Genomic DNA, 23841 nt, shown 5'->3' with positions numbered 1-23841 from the left:
GACACAACACACTAGATCTGTAGCTCTCAGACCAGAGCTTCCAACTACACATTACAAACATGACAGCTTGCAACCGGCCTTGGAGAGAAGAAACCTGCGCGCGCATACATTTCTCGCTGTGTCGACAGCTCCGCTGAAGCTCCTAAGATACGAGCAAGCCTCGCTGAACTCGCCAAGATAAGTGCAACATGCGATTTGTATAATGCAGATCTATTACAGATACGGTACATACTGTAATTTTTTTAACTCGCCTGCTTTAGAAAAATATTGCGCTTGCGCAGCAAGCGTAGCATGCTCGGAGAAATCGCCCCTGCGGCCAATACATTTTTCTAAATATTTTCAAGAATATACCTCCCAGAGCGAAGGAACATTTGCTAGTGCATACAGGCATGTTATTGACAATCCATAAATAATAATTTGGTATATTTATCTATTTTCAATTTATCAATTTATCCGTGGGCTGTGTGATTTACTGTGGTTGTTACGGAGCCCGGTAGGCATCAAGAACATGATAACTTTAGTGTCGGAAAGACCATCCTCCCATCCTCCGGCTTTGTTTCCTTTTCCTTAAGTGTAGAAGGTAGAGTAAACGAAGACGATGATTGTCCGTATTTCTACAATGAAAAGTGTGTTGAAAAGGTTCTGCTGAAAAGTGCAAGGAATTTTGCATGGCTGTAATTTACCTGCTATGTGTAAAAGAGTCAGTGGAAACGGGTGCACCCGCACATACATGCGGGAGCGGTTTAATCCCACGCTGTCTGAAATAATTCTTAATGTTCAAGGCCTCCAGGCAGGCTATTTCAACAAATGAATGGATGATTTAACGAAACTTAAGACATAAACTGGCAACATAATATAATCATTATTAATACAATTAAATTTCCAGTCAAGATAAAAAATACTTAACAAAAGACAAGACAATAATGGTATATATGAGATGAGGATGAAGTTTGGTACCTAACTGCACTTAGGATCATGATCAATCATATGTTGACCAGGGTCAATACCATAATGCACTTCATGACCCTTCTTGTACGCCCAGGACATACGTTTGGAGGAAAACCCTACTCCCACATCACCACGATTAGACAGGGTGATAGCTCCAGCAGTAAAACCAAGTATCTCCTTCAAGTTGTCACAGCCTTCAGCTGTAGCACATTGTGCTTGTCTGCCTGTAAGCAAAATGAAAGTCACTGTTACCAGGTTATTCCAATGCAATGTTGCCAGAAAATATACTAGTAATAGTTCAGGACCTGCGTACTGGGAATACATATGCCTGTAGAGGTCAATGACCGGGCGAGTTGGCCATGCGCGTAGAGGCGCGCAGCTGTGAGCTTGCATCCGGGAGATAGTAGGTTCGAATCCCACTATCGGCAGCCCTGAAGATGGTTTTCCGTGGTTTCCCATTTTCACACCAAGCAAATGCTGGGACTGTACCTTAATTAAGGCCACGGCCGCTTCCTTCCAACTCCTAGGCCTTGCCTATCCCATCGTCGCCATAAGATCTATCTGTGTCGGTGCGACGTAAAGCCCCTAGCAAAAAAAAAAAAAAAGAGGTCAATGATAATTATTATAACTAGTGTCCGAGGACATGTTTATTATTATTATTATTATTATTATTATTATTATTATTATTATTATTATTGTATCTGTATTATTATTGTTTAATTCAATTCTGAAATCTGATTTCGCTATGTAGTAATTGATTATAGCTTGCGTGATGGTAGTTAATTTGTTATGTAGAGAGAGAGAGGGAGAGAGAGAGAGAGATAGAGAGAGAGAGAGAGAGAGAGAGTGCGCGCGCGCGCGCGTGTGTGTGTGTGTGTGTGTGTGTGTGCGTGTGTGTAGATTAACATTAAAGACATGTAAAGTAAGAGTTGCTGCATAATATCATCAGATATAGATATATTGTGTGAAATAACTTTTGACATTGCAATGTTGTGCAATACTGCTAGCGTAACTGTCGAGTCATCGCTCTGTCATTGTGTGCATTTAGCGATGAGCTCATTTTTAGGATATACCTACGGCTGCCGTAGGCTTTTTCACAACAACATGCAACATTTGGAGCCGGGTGGGAGTAACATCAGAGTCATTTTTGGAGATTACGTAGGTGTGACAGCTAATGGCTATATATACACTAGGGCCAGCATCTTATCCATTAGTCATTTGAAAGGAGAGGCCTCAGTCTGAGAGTTCAGTTGGTTGGAAGGAGGTGAATGGAGAGACTTGCCATGAAGTCAGTGGGATACCGAGCCTTGCCATATGGAGTACTACTGAGATGGTAGTAGTCAGTTGTTTGGATGGAGAAGCAGCAGTTACATGGATACTTAGTCGCCAGTCACCATATGGATTAAATGCTCAGAGTGTGAATTTAATTTCAAGCCATGCTATATCTTGTCAGTGAAACAAAAAGGATACATCACCAAATTAGGCTTGAGACACCTACAGCAGACACCAACTCAAAGGAATATGTTATAATTACACTCAAAGTGTTGGAGGTACAGTCAAGTGAACACAGAGGGATAAATATCTTGTACAATTTTTAAATGTCCAGTCAAGAGGAATTCAAATTTAATACCTAGTTTCTTTCAGTTGTAATGTCATAATTTTGTATTCTTGTTTTATTGCAGCAAGTCTTACTATTTTAGACATAATTTAAAGAATAAATTTTGTTCAATATCTAATTAATTTATTGTTTTATTTCAAAGGTAGAATCAGATAACCTCAAATTTAATGGAGAAACAAAACGACAATCTCCTTTTCCTACAACCTATATGTTATGCTTTCTAAGTAAGCTCATTACCCCACACCCTAGAAATATTCAAGACTCTCATTCTATTATTGCTGAACTGAGTTGTAGCTGGCGCCCATCAAATATTGTATGTGTAAGTAATCAAGTAAGAACAAAGTGTGAGTACATAGTCCAACGACTGAGTATTTTATTTCATGAATATTTTAATATGTTAATACGTTTTTCATTCTAATGCAATTCAATATTTTTAAATACAATGAGTGGAGGAGTCACAAGATCTATCATAATACTTGTACACAAGTAAAGCAGTTGCTAAGCAAAAATGTAAGAACCTCAAGACTCAAGTGATATGGCCATGTAAAAAAGGATGGATCATATCAGAACAGCAAGAAAATGGCTAGAAAAGGAAGTGGAAGGCAAAAAACCTAGAGTCAGACCAAGGAAATGGTGGATCAGTCAAGTAAAGCAGGACCTGGAAGGAAGAGCAGAGGACTGGCACCAAGTTGAGAAGGAAGAAATGTACCTGGGTAGACAAAGATAGAGAGAGCTCTTGTACCGCATCCAAGTGACTGGAGATGGTTAAAGGATGATGTAGACAGAATACAGGATCTTCCAGAAAGAACAAGAAAAAGGTACAACATAAAGTTGTCCTAAATGGGTGAAAAAAAATGAAAAAAATAATTGATAATAATCTTCCTGAAGAAATGATGACTAACAAAGAATATCACTACATTCCTCGATACCAAATAAGGAAAAATCAAACATTCAAGTATCTTAAAGAGACTTCTTCTAATGCATCAGAGAAAGAGTCCAGTTCCTTGGCTGTTGGTTGGCACTATTACCCCTGGGTTCAATTCCCAGCCAGGCCAAAGTTTCAACCATGTTTGGTTAATTCCTCTAGCTTGAAGGCTGGGTATGTGAATGTTTTTTTAAACACTACGTTGCACCGACATAGATAGATCTTATGGCGACAATGAGGTAGGAAAGGTCTACTAGTGGGAAGGAAGCGGCCATCCTGCATTTGTTTGGTGTGAAAATGAGAAATCATGGAAAACCATCTTCAGGGCTGCCGACAGTAGGGTTCGAACCCATTATCCCCCGAATACCGGATACTGGTCGCAGCATATATTTCAACAGACTGTCTTTATTCATTTAGTCCCTGTTATACTGGATTCAAAAAATAGATGTTAAAAATATTTATATTCAATGAAAACTCATGCATTAGCAAAAGACAGTCATGGCAAATTTGCCAACATTCCTAACTTGATAGCAAAATACAAATTGTATTTCCAGATTTAGTGCATCAATGTTATGTTGAATCAGTTTAATATGTTTTAGAAAATATTCATGAAAAGCCTAAGTGAGGCATTAGTACAAGTGGAGGTACATGTTGCCCCTAGTGGTCCATCACTGCACTGTCTTACAAAGGAGATGGAAAGGTGTGGCAATCCATCTGACGAGTCCGCTGCTACATGGGGGGAAAACACTGGTATTTCAATGTTGAAAAGCCAAAATTTGCAGCTAGAGTTAATATTTTATTTCCAAGACAAATGACCTACTTTGTAACTATCCTACCTTGTTCCATGCGAGCGAGAATGTCTCGTGCCAGGTTTAATTTGATGATGGACTCTCCATGGCCTGTGGTAGATACAGCTCCTACTCGATCATCACTGTAGCCCCCACAACCTGTAATTAGATATTATTCACTAGAAACTAGATTATAACACAACATTATAGAGACAAGTTATACACATTTGTTTTTTTGTACTGGACAGGAAACAAGCAAATGTACAAATATGTCAAAGACTGGAAGCTTGGGAGTTGAACAGAAACACATGCAGAAGATAAATGTTATGATAGTACAATACCGGTATAGGAAGAGAGACCAATAGAAAGAAGAGGCAAGGACAAGAACGAAAACACTAACGGACAAGGACAATCTTTAGATCTCCACATGCTGACATCCTGAAATACACAGGCTCTCTCCTCATCAATCCCATTTATTATTATGTTCAGTCTTCAGCCCTATGGCTGGTTGGATCCTCGACAGCTCTGCCACCAGCTGTCATAGATGGCCTAGGCATCAGAAATGGCATACTAGGGAAATGAAGAGTAAGGTAGTTTCCCGTTGCTTTCCTCTTTATAATAATAATAATGATAATAATAATAATAATAATAATAATAATAATAATAATAATAATAATAATAATAATAATAATAATAATAATAATAATAATAATCAGCAGCCCTTTTTTTTTATGGAAAAAAGTTAACCAATACCCACTCGACCCATCCCAAACATAGAATACTGGAGTCGCAGGCTACAGTTTCTATGGTGTCATATAATCATATTATACTACCAGGTAGCTAGTTGCAGCAAATTAGTTAAAAATTAATTTAAAACACACAGCGTCTGTACTCCAGTGGAGTGGCCTAAAATAACACCTGGCAGTAGGTATAAAACACCTTTGGGAGTGGCGACCCCATCGTAATAATAGCCTATAAATGGTATGGTACTAGGAAATCAACCTCGGAAAAGGTTAGGGCATTCTCTGCTTAAAGCGACGTGTAGTTTTCGGGATACTGGGATAACTGTGAGAAATGGGCGACCAGTAACCAACATTAAGACAGCAATAGTAAATCTTATGACCCTCACAGGAAAGGCAGAGGAAGTAGTAGATTTTATGGAGAAGGAGAAGTTGGAAATGATGGGGCTGAGTGAAGTGAAATAGAAAGGTAACAGAAGGAAGAAATTGAGGAAATGATACACATTATATTGGAGTGGTGGCCATGAGGCAATAAACGGAGTGGGACTAATCATTTCAAAGCAATTGGAGGAGTATGTTGAAGTGGTAGAATGTGTGAGTGACAGAATAATGAAGATTACACTAAAGATGAAGAATGAAGTGATGGACTTCATACAAGTGTATGCACCACAGACGGGAAATAGGGAAGAAGATACTGAAGGTTTCTTGAAGAAAGTAGAAAGAGAAATTTCAGGTGTGGAAGTGGTTTTTATTATTGGAGATCTGAATGCACAGGTCAGAAACGAGAGACAAGGAAAGGAAGAAGTCACTGGACCATATGGATATGGGAAAAAGAATCGCGAAGGAAAGGAAGTAGCGGACTTCTGTGAAAGGAATGGACTTATAGTGGGGAATAGATGGTTTCGAAAGAAAAACAGCAGGAAAATTACAAGATATGGGTAGGGTGAAAGAAGAACAAAATCAGTAATTGACTACTTTTTGGTGGAAAGGACAAATCGCAGGAAGCAGATGGATGTGACAGTTTTACCAGGAGAAGCATGTGATGGGGACCATAGAGTTGTGGTGGCAAAATTGCGGTTGGGAAAAATGGAAAACTAAAAGAGATAAAAAAAATATACAGGAAGATTTTCAGGAGAGCTTGAAGCAACAAATCCCAGTTACTGAAGTGGAAAATGTAGAAGAGGAGTGGGCCAATTTTAAAAAGGCGTTAGTGCATTAGAGAGTGCTTGTGGCAGGACATCTACAAGAGTGAAAGAAAAGGAGACACCGTGGTGGAATGAGGAAGTGAGGAAAGTGGTGAAAGAAAAGAAGACAGCCTGGCGAGAATGGATCTGAGATCAAACAGAAGAAAGCAAAAGGAAGTATCTCAACGGCAAACAGAGATGGAAGAAGGTGGTAGGAGAAGAAAAGAAGAAGAGTTGGGAAGAATTTACACAAAAAATGGAAGCGGATGTAAGTGACAGTAAAAGGATGCTGTATGGACTTATAAGAAGTAAAAGGACAGAAAGAGTTACCACAAAGCTAGTGAAAAAAGAATATGAGGAACTGTTAACACACCCAGAAGAGATAAAGAGAAGATGGAAGAGGTATTATGATCAGCTATTGAATGTGAATAACTGCACAGGGGAGATAGAAGCAATAGAGTGTGAGGACTCAACAACAGAGGATGATATAACAATGAGGGAGGTGGAGTTAGCAGTACAAGAGATGAAGATGGGAAAAGCAACAGGGATGGATGAAATCAGCATGGGAATGATAAAGGCTGCTGGACCTGTTGGTATGCCATGGTTGTGCCAATTACTGAAGTGTATGTGGGAAGACAAATGTGTACCAGAAGAATGGAAAAAAAAAAGGGATAATAATACCAGTGTTTAAGAAAGGGGACAAGAAAGTTTGTGGTAAGTATAAAGGAATCGCACTTATATTGCAGGTAGTTAAAATACTGGAAAGAATATTAGAAGGAAGAATGAGAAGAAAGATTGAAGGAGAGTTACAAGAGGAACAATATGGCTTCAGGAGTGGAAGATCTACAGTGGGCCCAATTTTTAACATGAGACAGCTGATGTAAAAGAACAGGGAATATGGAAAGGATCTGGTCATGACTTTCATAGATATAGAAAAGGCATATGATAGTGTACCCAGAGAGAAGGTTTGGGAATCCACGGTTAAAAAGAGACTCAGAAGAGAAATGTTAGAAATGGTGCAAGCAATGTACAACAACTCTGTTAGCAGAGTACTGACCCCAGTTGGAAAGACAGAATGGTTTAGTAATAAGACTGGACTAAGACAGGAGAGTGTGCTGTCACTTCTTTTGATTATAACGGTCATGGACAAAATTGTAAAGGAAACAGAGGAACCTTATGGAGATAAAGAGATAAGATACTGCTATTTGCAGATGATGATGTGATCTGAAGAAAGGACTGCAAAGAAGAGCAACAACAACTAGATGTACTGAATGAAACAACTGAGAAGTATGGCATGAAAATCAGTACAGAGAAAAGCAAGACTATGGTGTTGAGAGGGGAAAGGCAAGAAAAGGGCACTGTGAAAATTTGGAAGTCAGAGTCTGAAAATTGCGAACAGCTTTAAAATACCAATATAATGGTCCGTTATTGGACATTATAAGTTTTCCAGCTAACTCATTCTTGGTTGCCTGCGTTAGCTGGAAAACTTAAAATGTCCAATAACGGACCATTATATTGGTATTATAAATTTACTCATTCAGGTCAAATTTTCTAAGTTCCCTATGGGAATCAACATCTATACCAACAGCTTTAAATACGTAGGAAATGAATTAATGCAAAATGCTAGCGTGAACATGGAGATTAGCAGGAGGGTACAGCAGGACAATGCATTCTACCAAAGTGTAAGAAAACTTGTTTAGAGCAAAGAAGTACAAAGGAAAAGTAAAGAGATAATATACTACAAAATGTACTATGTACCCATACTGACTTATGCAGCTAATACTTGGACTCTGACTAGCAGGCAAGAGAGTAGAATTCAAGCCAGTGAGATGAAATTCCTAAGAAGTATGATAGGAAAGACAAGGAAAGACAGAGTGAGAAATGAAGGTGTTAGGAAGGAAGTTGGTATAGGAAAACTAAATGAGAGAGTTAAAAAGAATAAACTAAGGAGAATTCCAAGATAGATGCTGGAGGCAAAGTGCGAGGGCAAGAGAGCAAGAGGAAGACCTAGAACAAGGTGGATTCATTCAGTGAAGAGCAGCATAAGAAGGCAAAAATTAGACTGGGACAAGGTCGTGGAAGAGGAATGGTGGAAGGAAAGAGAAAGATGGAGAAATACCATAAATACCCCAACCCGGCAAGAGTTGGATAAGGGGAAATAATGATGATGATGATGATGATGATGATGATGATGATGATGATGATGATGAGCACACCATAATGTATAACTCAATCTATAGGCCAAAACACAACTTAATCTTTACACTAACTATCAATACTTGCTCCATCGTCACAAGATTTTCGCCACACACATGTATGAGCAGAACGACTGTCCTTTGTTTACTTCTCGTGGCCTTCTCATGCAGGACATTGGGCAGTGCACAAGACTGCCAACCTCTCTACTTAGGAACTAAGGGGTGATGGTGGTGATTACTGTTTTAATAGGAATTATAGGAGCTAGGGGGCTAGTGGTGTAAAGGTGAATTAAAAGGTTTTTCTTGCCATGCAGATGGTTAGGGTAGGGCCTAGGCAAGTTTCCTGCCGTGCGGACAGTTAGTAATAGGTCCTGGACAGGACCAGTGATGTGGGAACAAGCAAAGGGGGTCTGGGGACATAAGCCGCAGGTTACAGCCGCAAAGCAGCCTTAGGCCTCTAGTTTCCTTTCTTTTTTTTTTTTTTTTTTTTTGCCAGTTGCTTTACGTCGCACCGACACAGATAGGTCTTATGGCGACGATGGAACAGGGAAGGGGTAGGAGTGGGAAGGAAGCGGCCGTGGCCTTAATTAAAGTACAGCCCCAGCATTTGCCTGGTGTGAAAATGGGAAACCACAAAAAAACATTTTCAGGGCTGCCGACAGTGGAGTTTGAACCTACTATCTCCCGAATACTGGATACTGGCCGCACTTAAGCAACTGCAGCTATCGAGCTCGGTCCTCTAGTTTTCAGTGGAAACACCGTTGGTCTGTAATGATTAAGGTAGGACCTGTTTTTTCTTGCCCCATGGATGGTTAGGGTAGGGTCTGGACGAGTTTCTTGCTGTGCGGACGGTTAGGGTAGGTCCTGGACAAGACCAGTGATATAAGGAGAAGCAAAGAGGGGTCTGGGTGCGAAACCCTCTGGGTTAGAGCCGTGAAGCAGCCTTAGGCCTATAGTTTCCTCTGGAAACACCATTGGACTGGACTGGTAGGGTAGGGCCTGGAGATGACCATTGGTTATCCTGACATGTTCCATTTACTTGTACTTTTATTGTGTCGGGGTTGGTAACAGAATCTCATCATCAAAATTGACGGGAATGACATCACATGCCACTTCACGTTGGCCAATAGGAATGCAAATAGCTACTGCAGCAATGGAAAATGGTGTGTCATGCTCTTCATTAGGTTATAAAAGTAAAAATACTTCTGGGGGTGGGATGGTGGGTTCTGGGACATTGCAATGAACACATCTCTCTTCTGACACTCATTCCAAGTAATATTTCATCAATTTCTACTTACTTATAATGTTACAAATATCTTGTGATCAGGTGTCAATTTTTACCCATTAACTTTGATTTCAACATAGGTAACTAAAATATTACTAAAAATGAAGTCATGACATTCTTTTCTATTACCGTAACTACCAAATTGGACCCATGATGCTGATATCTTGTCTTTGCATCGGTCGCAAGTTGTCTTCCTTTCAGGTACTATTTATGTCAATATTAAGTTAATTTGCGAGAAACCACGTTCACTTCCAGAGGTAAAAATGGGAATACTGTTGATGGTGTTCATAAGTGGTAGTAGTGACGCTGGCATTTTCTCCTCAACGAGGAATACATGATAATATCTTAGAACATGTCTGTTTTGAATCCTTAATCGCCTACACAAATTTTGTACTCCAACTTTACCAAAAGTGACATTCATCTAAACATTATCTAGCCAATATTCAGGATACAATACTTTTGTCCATTCTGGTATTTGTGTGTCTTCTTTAGTTAAGAGACACTTTTCCATCCATCGTCTTAAGCTGTCATAAAATATTTCTTTATCAAGAGAACTTTTTGCATTGACAGCTCACCTTTTTTTCTCCCTTCTCCAGGGTTACTTCCTTGAATTTCAAATTCTCAGCTGCCCTTCGAGCTTCATGATAGTGCAACTCACTATTAACTTTATATTTCTTTTCCCAATAGGGCCAAAACATGTACCATTAATGAGTTTTTATATAACATTTAATGTATTGACCACGGTGGACTAATTACGTTAGTTTGTCAATACAGAACAAATATGAGATTAAAATTGAGAGATATAAATCAATGATACCTTCTTCTTCTTCTTCTTCTTCTTCTTCTTCTTCTTCTTCTTCTTCTTCTTCTTCTTCTTCTTCTTCTTCTTCTTCTTCTTCTTCTTCTTCCTGATACGTTTCTGCTTATGCAGGTCATTGAGATTCCACCTAATCAATACTATTTATTTGCCTTTGACAAACTAAAATCTAGTACGTTTCGTCTAGCGACTAGACATAATCATCTACGTCTTGTTTAGGTGTACTATTTACAAGAAGTAAGGACATATTCATCCCTTCTTAATCCTAAAAAGACATTTGAAAACCTTAAAAGTAATTAACATATCTCAAACTAAAGGAATGTGTCATGGAAGAGGGGGGAATGGTGGGGGGAAGAGAAGGAATGGGTGAAACTACCAAATTATGGTTTAAAAACTTTTTTTAGCAGTTAAAAATGGCTTATGGCTAAAAATAATTTTGATGTTATATTATACAATGCAGTTTTTAAAAATTAAGTAGTCCTTATGTTACCGTGAGTCTCATATAATATGGAAATGTGATCAGTTGTTGTCTTCTTATGGCACTGGATCTTGTTTTGAAATTATTATTTCTTAAATTTTTGTTGTATCATGTGTGTGTTGACAAAATCTATAACCTCACTGCAAGAATATCTGAATTCCATGGAGCCAGCTGCACACAAACTCTTCTACACTTCCATCTTCACTGAACTGCTGACCTCCTAGGTCTTGTTTGAGTGGTCCAAACAAGTGGCAGTCACAGGGCTATAAATCTGGACTGTACGGAGGGTGTTCCAGAGGTGTCCAGTGAATTTCCTCCAGTTTTGCCCGCATTAAAGCGGCAGTATGTGGCCTTGCATTGTCATGGAGAAGAATATGTTTCAGATTGGTTGCTGGCATCGCTTGTTGTGGTACGCAGCTTTTGCCTCATCCAAAAGGCAACAGTGACAGACTACATTAATTGTCCTTTGTCCATGGAGAAAATCCACCAGCAAAATGCCCACGGAGTCCCAGGAAACCGTTGCAAGCTTTTTTCCAGCAAATGAGCGTGTTTTGGCCTTGACCGGACCTGCTTCCTTTCTTTGTCGCGACTCTATGCTTGCTTGTTTTGACTCTGGGGTGTAATGATACATCCTAGTTTCATCACAAGTCACAATATGATGCAACAAATCCTCTTCTTCCTCCTCGTAGCTACGCAGGAGTCTCTGACGAACTTCCTGGCGTAAAGTTTTTTTGTTCCTGGTTGAGAAGACGAGGAACCCGCGGCAGACAATTTTCTGAAATGGAGTTCATTTCGGATGATGGTTTGAACACTTCCATAACTTATTTTGACAATTAAAACAAATTACAAAATTTTTATTCACTAATCTTCACCAATAATGTCACAAATTGCAACAATGTTGTCTGCACTGATGCTTGTCTGTGGTCTCCCTTTTGTGAGGTTCATTTTCCACAGCTTCTCTTCTGGTCACAAATTTTTTAGCCCACTCATACACTCAAGTCTGCAAAGGTGTATCTTGCCCAAATTATGCATGGAGCCATCTCAAAATTTCATAAGATTTGGTGCCCTCTTTTGCGAGAAATTTGATAATGATGCATTGCGCAAGAAATGTGTGCACCTCTTGCTCATTCATGGCGTACTGAAGCAGCCCAGCTCTCCACCGTTGTTCGCGCGTGCAAACCCCTTCTCCAGACACCCCCACCAACATCCTGGCAAAGCCCCGCCTCTGAATTACTACTAATAGCAGCGGTACATTCAAATTTCCATTTATATTTGATCCGCTTTTGTAGTACACCTAAACAAGATGTAGCTGATGATATCTAGTCACTAGATGAAACATGTACTACAGTTTTTAGTTTGCCAAAGACAAATGAAAAAATGAAATGGCATATGGCTTTTTTTGCCGTGAGTGTCCAAGGACAAGTTCGGCTCGCCAGATGCAGGTATGATATAGATGTTGATTCCCATAGGGAATCTGAAATATTTGTCCTGAATGAGTAAATTTATAATACCAATAATACCAATAATACCAATATAAATTTATAATACCAATAATACCAATATATTGGTATTATAAATTTACTCATTCAGGACAAATATTTCAGATTCCCTATGGGAATCAACATCTATATCATCTAATGGCCAAGCAGGCATCAATTTTTGATATTGAGACAAAGTCTCTTAGTGCATTGGCACTGCCGGTGGCTCTAGTTAGCCTACGCAGTGGCCTCCACGGTATGCCCTGGCCAGCGTATTGGTAGGTGTGCTAGGTACCAACTGATGAGCCCACCCTAGCACACGAGGGCGAAACGCTGGCAACCAAGAATGAGTTAGCTGTAAAATTTATAATGTCCAATAACGGACCATTTATATTGGTATTATAAATTTACTCATTCAGGACAAATATTTCAGATTCCCTATGGGAATCAACATCTATATCATCTAATGGCCAAGCAGGCATCAATTTTTGATAATGAGACAAAGTCTCTTAGTGCATTGGCACTGCCGGTGGCTCTAGTTAGCCTACGCAGTGGCCTCCACGGTATGCACTGGCCAGCGTATTGGTAGGTGTGCTAGGTACCAACTGATGAGCCCACCCTAGCACACGAGGGCGAAACGCTGGCAACCAAGAATGAGTTAGCTGTAAAATTTATAATGTCCAATAACGGACCATTTATATTGGTATTATAAATTTACTCATTCAGGACAAATATTTCAGATTCCCTATGGGAATCAACATCTATATCATCTAATGGCCAAGCAGGCATCAATTTTTGATAATGAGACAAAGTCTCTTAGTGCATTGGCACTGCCGGTGGCTCTAGTTAGCCTACGCAGTGGCCTCCACGGTATGCACTGGCCAGCGTATTGGTAGGTGTGCTAGGTACCAAATGATAAGCCCACCCTAGCACACGAGGGCGAAACGCTGGCAACCAAGAATGAGTTAGCTGTAAAATTTATAATGTCCAATAACGGACCATTTATATTGGTATTATAAATTTACTCATTCAGGACAAATATTTCAGATTCCCTATGGGAATCAACATCTATATCATCTAATGGCCAAGCAGGCATCAATTTTTGATAATGAGACAAAGTCTCTTAGTGCATTGGCACTGCCGGTGGCTCTAGTTAGCCTACGCAGTGGCCTCCACGGTATGCACTGGCCAGCGTATTGGTAGGTGTGCTAGGTACCAACTGATGAGCCCACCCTAGCACACGAGGGCGAAACGCTGGCAACCAAGAATGAGTTAGCTGTAAAATTTATAATGTCCAATAACGGACCATTTATATTAAGATGCAGGTATTTCGATTTGACTCCCGTAGGTGACCTGCGCATCGTGATGAGGATGAAATGATGATGAAGACGACACATACACCCAGCCCCCGTGTCAGCAAAATTAACCAATTAAGGTTAAAATTCCCGACCCTGCCAGGAATAGAACCCGGGACCACTGTGACAAAAGGCCAGCATGGTAACCATTTAGCCATGGAACCGGACCCAAAGGCAAATAAATAGTATGGATTAGGTGGAATCAATTGTTTATTTCTCCCAGTTGTATATCACATCGATACGAATCATGAGGATGTTAGTTCGCAGATATGAGATTCTTAAATTGCAATCCCAGTTCAATGTCCTACAAATATCGTCAAGAGCATACTGGATAGCATGGCTGCTCTTATAGCCGCAAAACGTGGAACAATGAGGTTATAATGGAGACAACCCATCAATAAACATAGTGGACAATTAGTGTCCAATTACTTTTTGTTAAATGCTTTACTTGAAATTTTCTGCTGAGGTCAATTAATCTTAATCTTACTGTAATGGAAATATAAAAAGTAAACTACGAACAAACATTCTGGGAAATATCAAGAAAGAAACTAATACAAACCACAAAGAGCTGTGTCCCCTACACGTCCTGGCATTTTGCCTGTCGTACCCCCAGTTGAGACAGCAACAGCCAAGTGACCATTTTCATCAATAGCAACAGCACCAACAGTTCCAGTGCCTCCAGTCCACCTTAAATAAGAACACAAACAAGGTTAAAACACCTGCTCGTTCTCTTGGTGTAAAGAGAGATTTCTCTCTCGGTATGTGTTTTGAAAAAGTGTGTAAGGGCATACATTGTGCATTTGAACATCAGACAGGAAGAAAGGATGGTTGAGAGAAGAGAAAAGAGTGTGTCTAAATAAAGCGGGTAAAGTAAAGTAAACTCATGTCCTCATCCTGAGGTTCGTGTAGCTCTTTTCAGGCACACCTCCAATGGAGTTGAGCTGCATGTACCATTTTAACCAAACACCAGTCCTCCTACCATTCTTAAATCTCTGGCAGTACTGGGAATCGAACCTGAGCCTCCGAGGACGGCAGCTATACTGCTAACTGGTATGCTATGGAGACAGAGTATAAAGCAGGTGAAGGGGGAAAATGGAGAGAAAATAACTTAACCAGAGGAGATAAAGAAAATATAGAAAGATTATTTTCATGAACTTCTGAATGTGACAAGTGGTTTAGATGAGATAACACAAAACCGTGTCAGGAGACAGAAGCTGAGAACATCACAATGGAAGAGGAAGAAGCTGCAGTCAAATCAAGAAGGAAATGCAGTGGGAATGGATGAGTTATGTTTGAAAAAGATAAAGGGAGCAGAACCTGTTGGTCTACTCTGGTTGTGAAGGCTATTTAGATTTATTTGGAAAGAAAAATCTGTGTCAGATTACTGGAGTACAGGAATAATATCCATATTTAATGATAATGAGAAGGTATGTGATGAAAGGCGAAGAGCTGTACAGAAAACAAGGTAGGACAGAATTAGGAATGATCAGATATGAAGAGACCTGCAGGTCAACCTGACCATGGAAGAAAAGCTGAGTGTTGCAATGCTGAAGTAGCTAGGACATATTAAGCCGCTACAGGAGACTTGAATACTCATTGGCTGAATGGTCAGCATACTGGCCTTTGGTTCAGCGGGTCCCGTGTTCGATTCCCGGCGGGGTCGGAGATTTTAATCATCTCAGATTAATTCTTGTGACCCGGGGACTGGGTGTTTGTGTTTGTCCCAACATTTTCCTCTTCATATTCACACAACACACTTCACTACCAACCACCACAGAAACATGCAATAGTGATTACATCCCTCCATATAGCGTTGGCGTCAGAAAGGGCATCCATCCATAAAACAGGGCCAAATCCACATTTGTGACACAGTTCGCACCCGCAACCCCACGGGTGTGGAAAAAGCGGTACAAAAAAGAAGAAGGAGACTCGAACACCAAGGAAGTATCTTGAAAAGATTGTTCTGGGATGAAGACCAATTGAACGCCCTAGAAAAAGGTGCTTAGATCAGATAACAGAAGACCTAGAGAAGAGAGCAGAAACATGGGATGCCCTAGAGAGAAAACAAGCACACCAAGACCGTAATAAATGGAGGCACATTGTTTTTAAACATCCTACCCGGCTCACTGGAAGGAATTCATGATTATGATGATGATGATGATGATGATGAGAAGGTATATGATAATTACTGAGGAATCATGCTAATATCACAAGAAGCAAACATATTTGTAAGGATACTAGGAAGAAAAATGAGAAAAATGGTTCAAGGACAATTAGAATAAGAGTAGTGTGTTTTTAGGAAATGGAAGATCAACATCAGACGCCCACCTTCAGTATGAGACAGATGATGGGGGAAGTGAAATAGCAATGACAGTCCTGAACTTGGAATATTATAGAATAGAATATAGAATTCCCATAGCAAAGGTTTTGATGAGAGAGAGAGAGCGGGGGTGGGGGGAGGAACCTGGTGTCAAAATGTAGCCTAGTCTTGTCAAATAACACTGAGGAGTCTATTCAAGGCTTAACATCTCCATATGACAGACAAATCACTGCCAACAGCACCATAATGCCCTTACTTCACATGGACACTGCAGAGAGGTTTGAAATTGAACCTAGGCTTTTGGCACAAAATTAAGTGTTTATAAATTGTATACCACCACCTCTCCTATCGTGTCAGCCAACATTTTAATGGTAAAATTGTTTTCGATCAACAGAACTTGAACCAGCTAACTACAGTGTAGGACCATATAAACTTGAAGCTTTAACAGTCATGACTACCAGGCAGACTGAAATACACGCAAACAATTTTTGCAGCAATGTCCAGACCCCTGCGGTTTGGACGTGTAACCAGATTAAGGCATGGAAGTCTGTTGTCACCACTGTTGTTCATAATGTTAATGGATGAAACTATGGCGGAAACAAAGGAAAAATACGAGGACAGGGAGCTGAAGGTGATGCTGTTTGCAGATTACATTGTGATGCAAGGAGTAAATGAAGACAAAGTACAAGATCAACAAACTCAACATACCGAATGCATAAACTGGTAAATATAGAAACAAATAAGTGCTGAGAAGAGCAAGACAATAATGCAAAGAGGACGAACTGGGGCAAATATTCGTTTAGAGGAAGGGGAGTTAGGGATTGGAATAACTTACCAAGGGAGATGTTCGATAAATTTCCAATTTCTTCGCGATCATTTAAGAAATGGCTAGGAAAACAACCGATAGGTAATCTGCCACCTGGGTGACTGCCCTAAATGCAGATCAGGATTGACTGACTGACTGACTGATTGATTGATTGATTGATTGATTGATTGATTGATTGATTGATTGATTGATTGATTGACTAGAAGGAAGAGAAGGGGAGAAGGGAAAGGAACTTCCAATTAATTTCCAATTTCTTTGCAATCCTTTAAGAAAAGGCTAGGAAAACAACAGATAGGCAATCTGCCACCTGGGTGACTGCCCTAAATGCAGATAAGTAGTGATAGATAGATAGATAGATAGATAGATAGATAGATAGATAGATAGATAGATAGATAGATAGATAGATAGATAGATAGATAGATAGAGTGATTACTCTGGACTATCAATTCCAGAACAATGAGATGAACTTTTTAAGAAGTATGACATGAAAGACATAAGTACAAAATGTATTATACACTCACATTGACTTATGCAACCGAGACCTGGACAGTGATAAGTAGGGAGGAGAGTAAATTTTTTTTTTTAATTTTGCTTTACGTCGCACCGACACAGATAGGTCTTATGGTGACGATGTGTTTTTATAGCAAACCTAGGAGTGCGAAGGAAGCAGCCATGGCCTTAATTAACACGTTGGGTGCCACGTGCCGCCATATGGCGTCACGGTGGTCTTCAAATTTGAGATGGCGTGACGCCATATGGCGGCACACCGTTCTTGAAATCAGAGTTGGCGTGACGCCATATGGCGGCACAGTTGAGTTTCAGGCGATGCGCCGTAGATAATCAGCTGTGACATCTATGCGCGTAAAATTGGTACTACGTGAAGGGCGAACTTCAGGGTCTATTCCAGCTATGTATTTTTACTGTAAGCCACCATATGGCGCCACAGTATTCTTCCGAAGCCACTGAGTGGCCTGTGGTCGTTGTCACAGGTGAAAGCACGCCAGGCATTGTTTATTCCTCGTTTACGTACGTATTATCACTCAGTTTATATAGTTGTGCAAAAATATAAAAAAAATGGAAGATATTGGTAATAATCTTACGAGGAACACATACATGTGTTACACTCGGATTCGGTTGAAATTTGGTAGGAATATTCGTGGTAGACAGTAGAATGCTAAGGTGAAAACTGCATGTACCCAGCGCAAGTTTAAACGCCAAAATTGAACAAATAAATAGTCATAAAATTAGAAGTGCCGCGGGAGTATCGGGGTGTGGCGGAGAGGTAGGGAGGAGCGAAGCAGCGGACGTGAACCAACCGGGCTGCGTCGAGCTGCGCCAGCAGCCAGGTAGCGTAAGGTTAACGCGTTCCCCTTAACTTCCCGATCAGATGTGCAAAACGTAAATATGAAAACAGCACATGAAACAAGTGTACAAAGGACGATGTTTGAACAACGATGCCAATAAGGTTTGAAAAATTACAACGAGTAACAAGAACTCGGGCGTGCCGAGACGCATATTTTCAATGTTTAGAGTTATCAGAAAACTGTTATCAACAATATGTAATGTAATATAAGTACTTGTTTTGCATTTTACTAGGTTTTCATAAATATTGCGTTAATTTGAATTAGCAAATAAATATCTCGTATTTGAAATTCGTTTGCACATTCCATGTCAAAAAATTCTGTGACACCATATGGCGTCACGCTATATTTTATCTTTCGTAAAAATTGATGTGACACCATATGGCGTCACACATGACCATGGTATGGTGAGATAAAATTTACTTAGTACATCATATAAATATATCCCAAGATTATATAAACAGACTACAACACGTACAATTGCTTTGGCACCAGCGGAATGCAATTCAAAAACAAGCCTGGCACCAGTGGAATAGTGTGCTACAATCGGCTCGGCACTCAACGTGTTAAGGAACAGCCCCAGCATTTTCCTGGTGTGAAAATGGGAAACCATGGAAAACCATCTTCAAGGCTGCTGACAGTGGGATTCGAACCCATTGTCTCCCGGATGCAAGCTCACAGCTACGCGTCCCTAACCGTACGGCCAACTCGCCCGGTAAAACAGAAAACTTAACCCTCTCAGTGTTGTTGTAATTGTTAGGTACTAGCCAAGAGTGCCACCCACTTTTTGTCCAATTTGCAACTCTCTAGAAAAAAATCATCACTCTCTCAATTTATACCCATTCTCAGTGAAACTTTATTCTGTTATATAAAAGGAATGTTCCTTTGAATTAATGGCACTTGATACCTAAATCATTCATAGTTAAAATTAAAATAAATCATGAATTTAAAATTTTTAAATACAATTAATGAAAATCCAAATTTTAAGGCAAATACGGTAGTTCTGAAAATCAACATGACACATTAACTCATTGGGCCCGAGCCACGGAATCGTTCCGTGCTTCATCTCGGTGGACCAAATGCCGGACAACGGAACTGTTCCGTTGTCTCATTTTACTACGTAATTCAACTTTTCCTCAAGAGATGGCAGAGTGGGTTGCATTTGTGATTTGTGTAGGGATTCTTTCTTTGCAATGTTATATGCTCTTTGCTAATATATTTCGATTGTGTGCTTGGTAATATTAGTTTGAAGTGGGCTATCTCTCGACTTTGAGATTCGCTTGTAAACAAGATGGCTGCCAGTATAGAACTAATATTTACCGATATATAACTCCTTTTAGGAAGTAATGATGATTAGGAATGTAATTTTTTCAGTGAAATTAGTAGTAATATTAGTATTCATGTTAGCAATGCTCCTGAAGAACAAATAGATGTGGAAATCGAAGAGGAAATGCAAAAAGAAGGCCGTGTTATAGCTCAGCAGGCGGACTCAATACGGACCCGTGATGCTAATAAAATAAAATGTTTTACTGTATTCCTTGTTCCTTGTTGTATGAAAGCCTTTTGTGTTTTCATGTATATTTAAATCTTTAATGGTCTTGTAAGTAAGAAATTTCTCACGACATGAATCGACACTATATTTCCTCCAAAATAATCCCAGCGCCAATGCAGTTTCAATCCAGCAAATATGCAGGGCTCAATAGGTTAAATGATGGTATTTCTTGTGGCACAAACTCTTGACTGTCGTTTTGGATAAAATCATATTATCTGGAGTGATAATATGTCATAAAAATCAAAATATAAGCTATAGGTTCAGCATCATGAGGAGGGGTATGTATCAGTCCAGGTAACTCGAGGAAAGGGTGGTATGGTAAATCACTATCATGGTTAACTTCATCGAATTATGGCAATGTGTGATATTATGAATACCAATATTACCATGGAAATCTTCGTTACTTTCTGAATTATCTCTAACCTCGGCAAATGGCAGTGTTTCACTTACAAAATAGTTTTCAGAATCACTATCACTGACTATAATCTCACTAGAAGCGTTTTCAACACTATTATAAAGTCCAGTTCACTTTCTGACTTGACATAATCATCATTATTCCCTAAACTATGTATGTAATAAGTTAGACCATCATTGCTTTTAAAAACATTGTCCCGTAAGTCTGCCATCAATGTTGACATGTGCACAAGATGTGCGGACACGGCCTTCATATATTAAACTGTTTGTCACCCAGAAACAAATAATTTTATGTGGCTCCTAGTGGTAAATTTGGAGACCACACCTTCCTTGATAAGAATATACTGATATGTACAACCATCTAATGGAAAAGGAAGAACTACGATGGTTTCTAAACAAGTCTGCATGAGGGATGAAATATCGTTCATGGCACTTTTGGCGAGTACACAGAGGAATGAAAAATCACCCCTTGGTGCTCAAAGAGTTAAATGAGAGAACTGATAGGAGTAAGTTAAAGGTGGTTTGGACATGTAACGAGGATGGAGGAGAAAAGAATACCAAAACACAGATGATGGAAATGAAGTTCAAGGGAAAGAGAGCAAGTGGGAGACTTAGAACAAGATGGATCGATTCAGTAAAGAGGAGTCCGGCTCCATGGTTAAATGGTTAGCATGCTGGCCTTTGGTCACAGGGATCCCAGGTTCGATTCCCGGCATAATTGGTTAATTTCGCTGGCACGGGGGCTGGGTTTTGTGTGTTGTCTCCATCATCATTTCATCCTCATCACAACGCGCAGGTCACCTACGGGAGTCAAATCGAAAGACCTGTATCTGGCAAGCCGAACTTGTCCTCGGACACTCCCGGCACTAAAAGCCATACACCATTTCAGTAAAGAGGAGTGCAAAAAGAAGAAACCTGGACTGGGACAAAATGATGGAAGAGGAATGGTGGAAAGAGGGAGAAAAGTGGAGAAGTGCCATAAACGCCCCAATCCAGCAGGAGCTGGACAAGGGGTAAGGAGGTGGAGGATGACAAGAAAGGATAGGGTAAGTAATGAGAATGTCAGGAAGGAAATTGGAGCTGAAAAGCTTTCCGACAAAATGGAGAGAATAAAATGATATGGTTTGGATATATTAAGAGGATGGAAAAGGGAAATGATACCAAAGCAGATCATGGAGGCAAAGACTGAAGGAAGAATAACAACTGGTAGACCCAGATAAAGGTGGCTGGAATCAATCAAGAACAGTTTTATAAGGACCTGAATTGAAACACAGTTGAGGAGCAGCAATGGGGATTGCACAGAGGAAGTTGGAAAGGTACCCTTAACATCCTGACCCAGCTGGAGCTGGGAAAAGGGATACTGATGATGTTGATGAGGAAAAGAAGGAAGAAATATTCTTCCTGTAAGCTAACTTGGTTCGAAAGAAATCAGATGTAGAAAGATAGGAAGAAATCATATTGGAATTCAGTTACATTTAGTTTAACTCAATATGTGACCCATTGTGCGGAAAAAACCTAAAGTCAGATTTTTAATTTTTGAGATTTTTGTGGTTCTAAAAATGGCATAAGGTACTAAGCATTTAAAAAAAGTTTTACTGCTTCTACGTGCAATACTTCAGAAGATATTGATTATTGACTGTTGCTATCAAGAAAACTGTATTTTGAGAAAAATGCAATTACAGCTTCACTAATTTTCTTATCAATTGCACAAAGTTTTCCTGGCACTGAGTTGCAAAGACTTCAACTGCTGTGTAACTTAGTTTGTTAAGAAGATCTATTGGTAGTGCACAAAGTCAAAGCATAGAAATGCAATTTTTACACCCCCGACACTTTCGTTCAACTCTGCTGACTTTGGGTGCCTTTCCACGTAACGGGTCACATTTGAGGTATTAGCTTATTTTAGTACAGACCCTATTTCTGAGACAGTGGTGTTCCCCTTTACATGTCTGCTGAGAGCATCTTTGGCAAACGAAGTGATGAGATTCTCCTGAGGATAATCTGGAACTCCCATTTCATTAGCAAATCTCTTGGCTCCATCAGCCACCAGCAGACAGTGCGGCGTCTTCTCCATCACCAGTCTGGCAACATCAATCGCATGTTGGACGTCTTTGAGTGCCCCCACAGCCCCTATGAATATAAATCAAGTCGTTATTTTTCACGGCTATGATAAATAACTTCAAGGCTATATTTAATTAATGTTCAATGATGGAGAAAGAAAAAAACAAGATTACAGTATCAAACGAGGTGAACTTAATTTAAACTACATTAAAGGAGATAGACTGTTATTTAGTTTCAGCAGAGAGAATAAAAGTTTTAAACTTTAGAATGAATTGAAATTGAAAAAAATGACCAACCATACATGCATACATACATACATACATACATACATACATACATACATACATACATACATACATACATACATACATACATACATACATACATACATACTGTTCCGGATTGTCTGTGGAACAGCAGAGGTGAAAGAAGGTGCCGGGATGAATGGGTCTAACTACAGAGTCAAAGTTAATTTAAAATTTTAACAAAGGTTATATTTTCCAAAAAACAATAGAAATTTGATAGCTTTTCACTTTAGGGAAATTACAAAGACATAGCAATCTGAAAACAAAACTTAGAAGAATCCAAGAATTTTAACTCTCTTGGGCTACAAGCCCCTAGTTTTACAATTTCGAGCTCCTAGCTCAACGCCCAAATTTGTTCAAGGGCAGAAATCCCCTAATAACATGGAGCACTTGCTCCCACCTTACGATGACAAGCCTCCCAGAGGCATTCTTACAACACTAGAAAATAGCTGACACGCTCTCAGTTTTTCAAGCCTATTCAAGGCAATATCAGACTTTACAATTACTTGCCATCAAGGCACAACTTACACAAATGAAACGGGGGTATCTCGTACCCAACCTACTGGGCCTTAGCAGAAAAAGGACAGGTTAAATAAATGATCCAAAACACCAAGTTGAATGGAGGCGTGTACTTGCACTCCTAAATATGATTCTTAAAACCTAAAAGGCACTAGGCCGATGAAACAGGGGCTATTCTCAAACTATGGAGGTGACTCATATAAGAATAATTTAAGACATTACAGAAAGGAAGAAAACCAGTTACAAAACACAGTCACCTCAAACCAATATGAAGGGGAGCTCGAGAGGGTAAATCACTCTCTATCCCCGAATTACAGTTGCAGATTTTATGTTTTTACATAAGCCGGCAGAAAATTACATTTTTAGAAAGGTAGGTTACATGGTAAAAGTTTCGGACCTTTCCTGCAGGTTAAACTGCTGAGCTAGCAAGAAATAAAGATGTTAAATGGCCATTACCTTGCTGAAGAACTGCTGTCTGATGAAAGAGGCACCACCCGCCTCCTGCTTCACATACACACACTCAGTTAGATGTTGATCAAATGGCCAAGAGACGTGAAAATCCGCAGTTGATAAACCCCCGGGGAAAGTTCGAGACCTTTCATGAATAATCAAGCCACACCCTCTCACTTTTATTGGCTACCTTAAAGTTACACACCAAATCGAAGAAGAAGCCAG

General features: G+C 39.8%; 1 protein-coding gene across 4 annotated transcripts in view; it reads right to left on the bottom strand.

Annotated features, from left to right (window-relative positions):
• Nucleotides 1-838: 838 nt before the first annotated feature.
• Nucleotides 839-23841, bottom strand: part of LOC136882356 (isoaspartyl peptidase/L-asparaginase) — a 36341-nt gene continuing 13338 nt past the window's right edge. For all 4 annotated transcript variants that reach the window (XM_067154963.2, XM_067154964.2, XM_067154961.2 and 1 more), the window contains exons 4-7: nt 22195-22411; nt 14371-14498; nt 4328-4438; nt 839-1172 (exon numbers count right to left, since the gene is read on the bottom strand). In XM_067154963.2, coding sequence (XP_067011064.2) covers nt 958-1172; nt 4328-4438; nt 14371-14498; nt 22195-22411 — 671 coding nt within the window. In that variant the 3' untranslated portion in view covers nt 839-957. The remainder of the gene's footprint in view (nt 1173-4327; nt 4439-14370; nt 14499-22194; nt 22412-23841) is intronic.

This window comes from Anabrus simplex, chromosome 10 (assembly GCF_040414725.1).
Source record: "Anabrus simplex isolate iqAnaSimp1 chromosome 10, ASM4041472v1, whole genome shotgun sequence".
Classification (NCBI taxonomy): Eukaryota; Metazoa; Arthropoda; class Insecta; order Orthoptera; family Tettigoniidae; genus Anabrus; species Anabrus simplex.
Note: the sequence above shows the minus strand (reverse complement) of the source record. Positions and strands in the feature narration are given on the sequence as shown.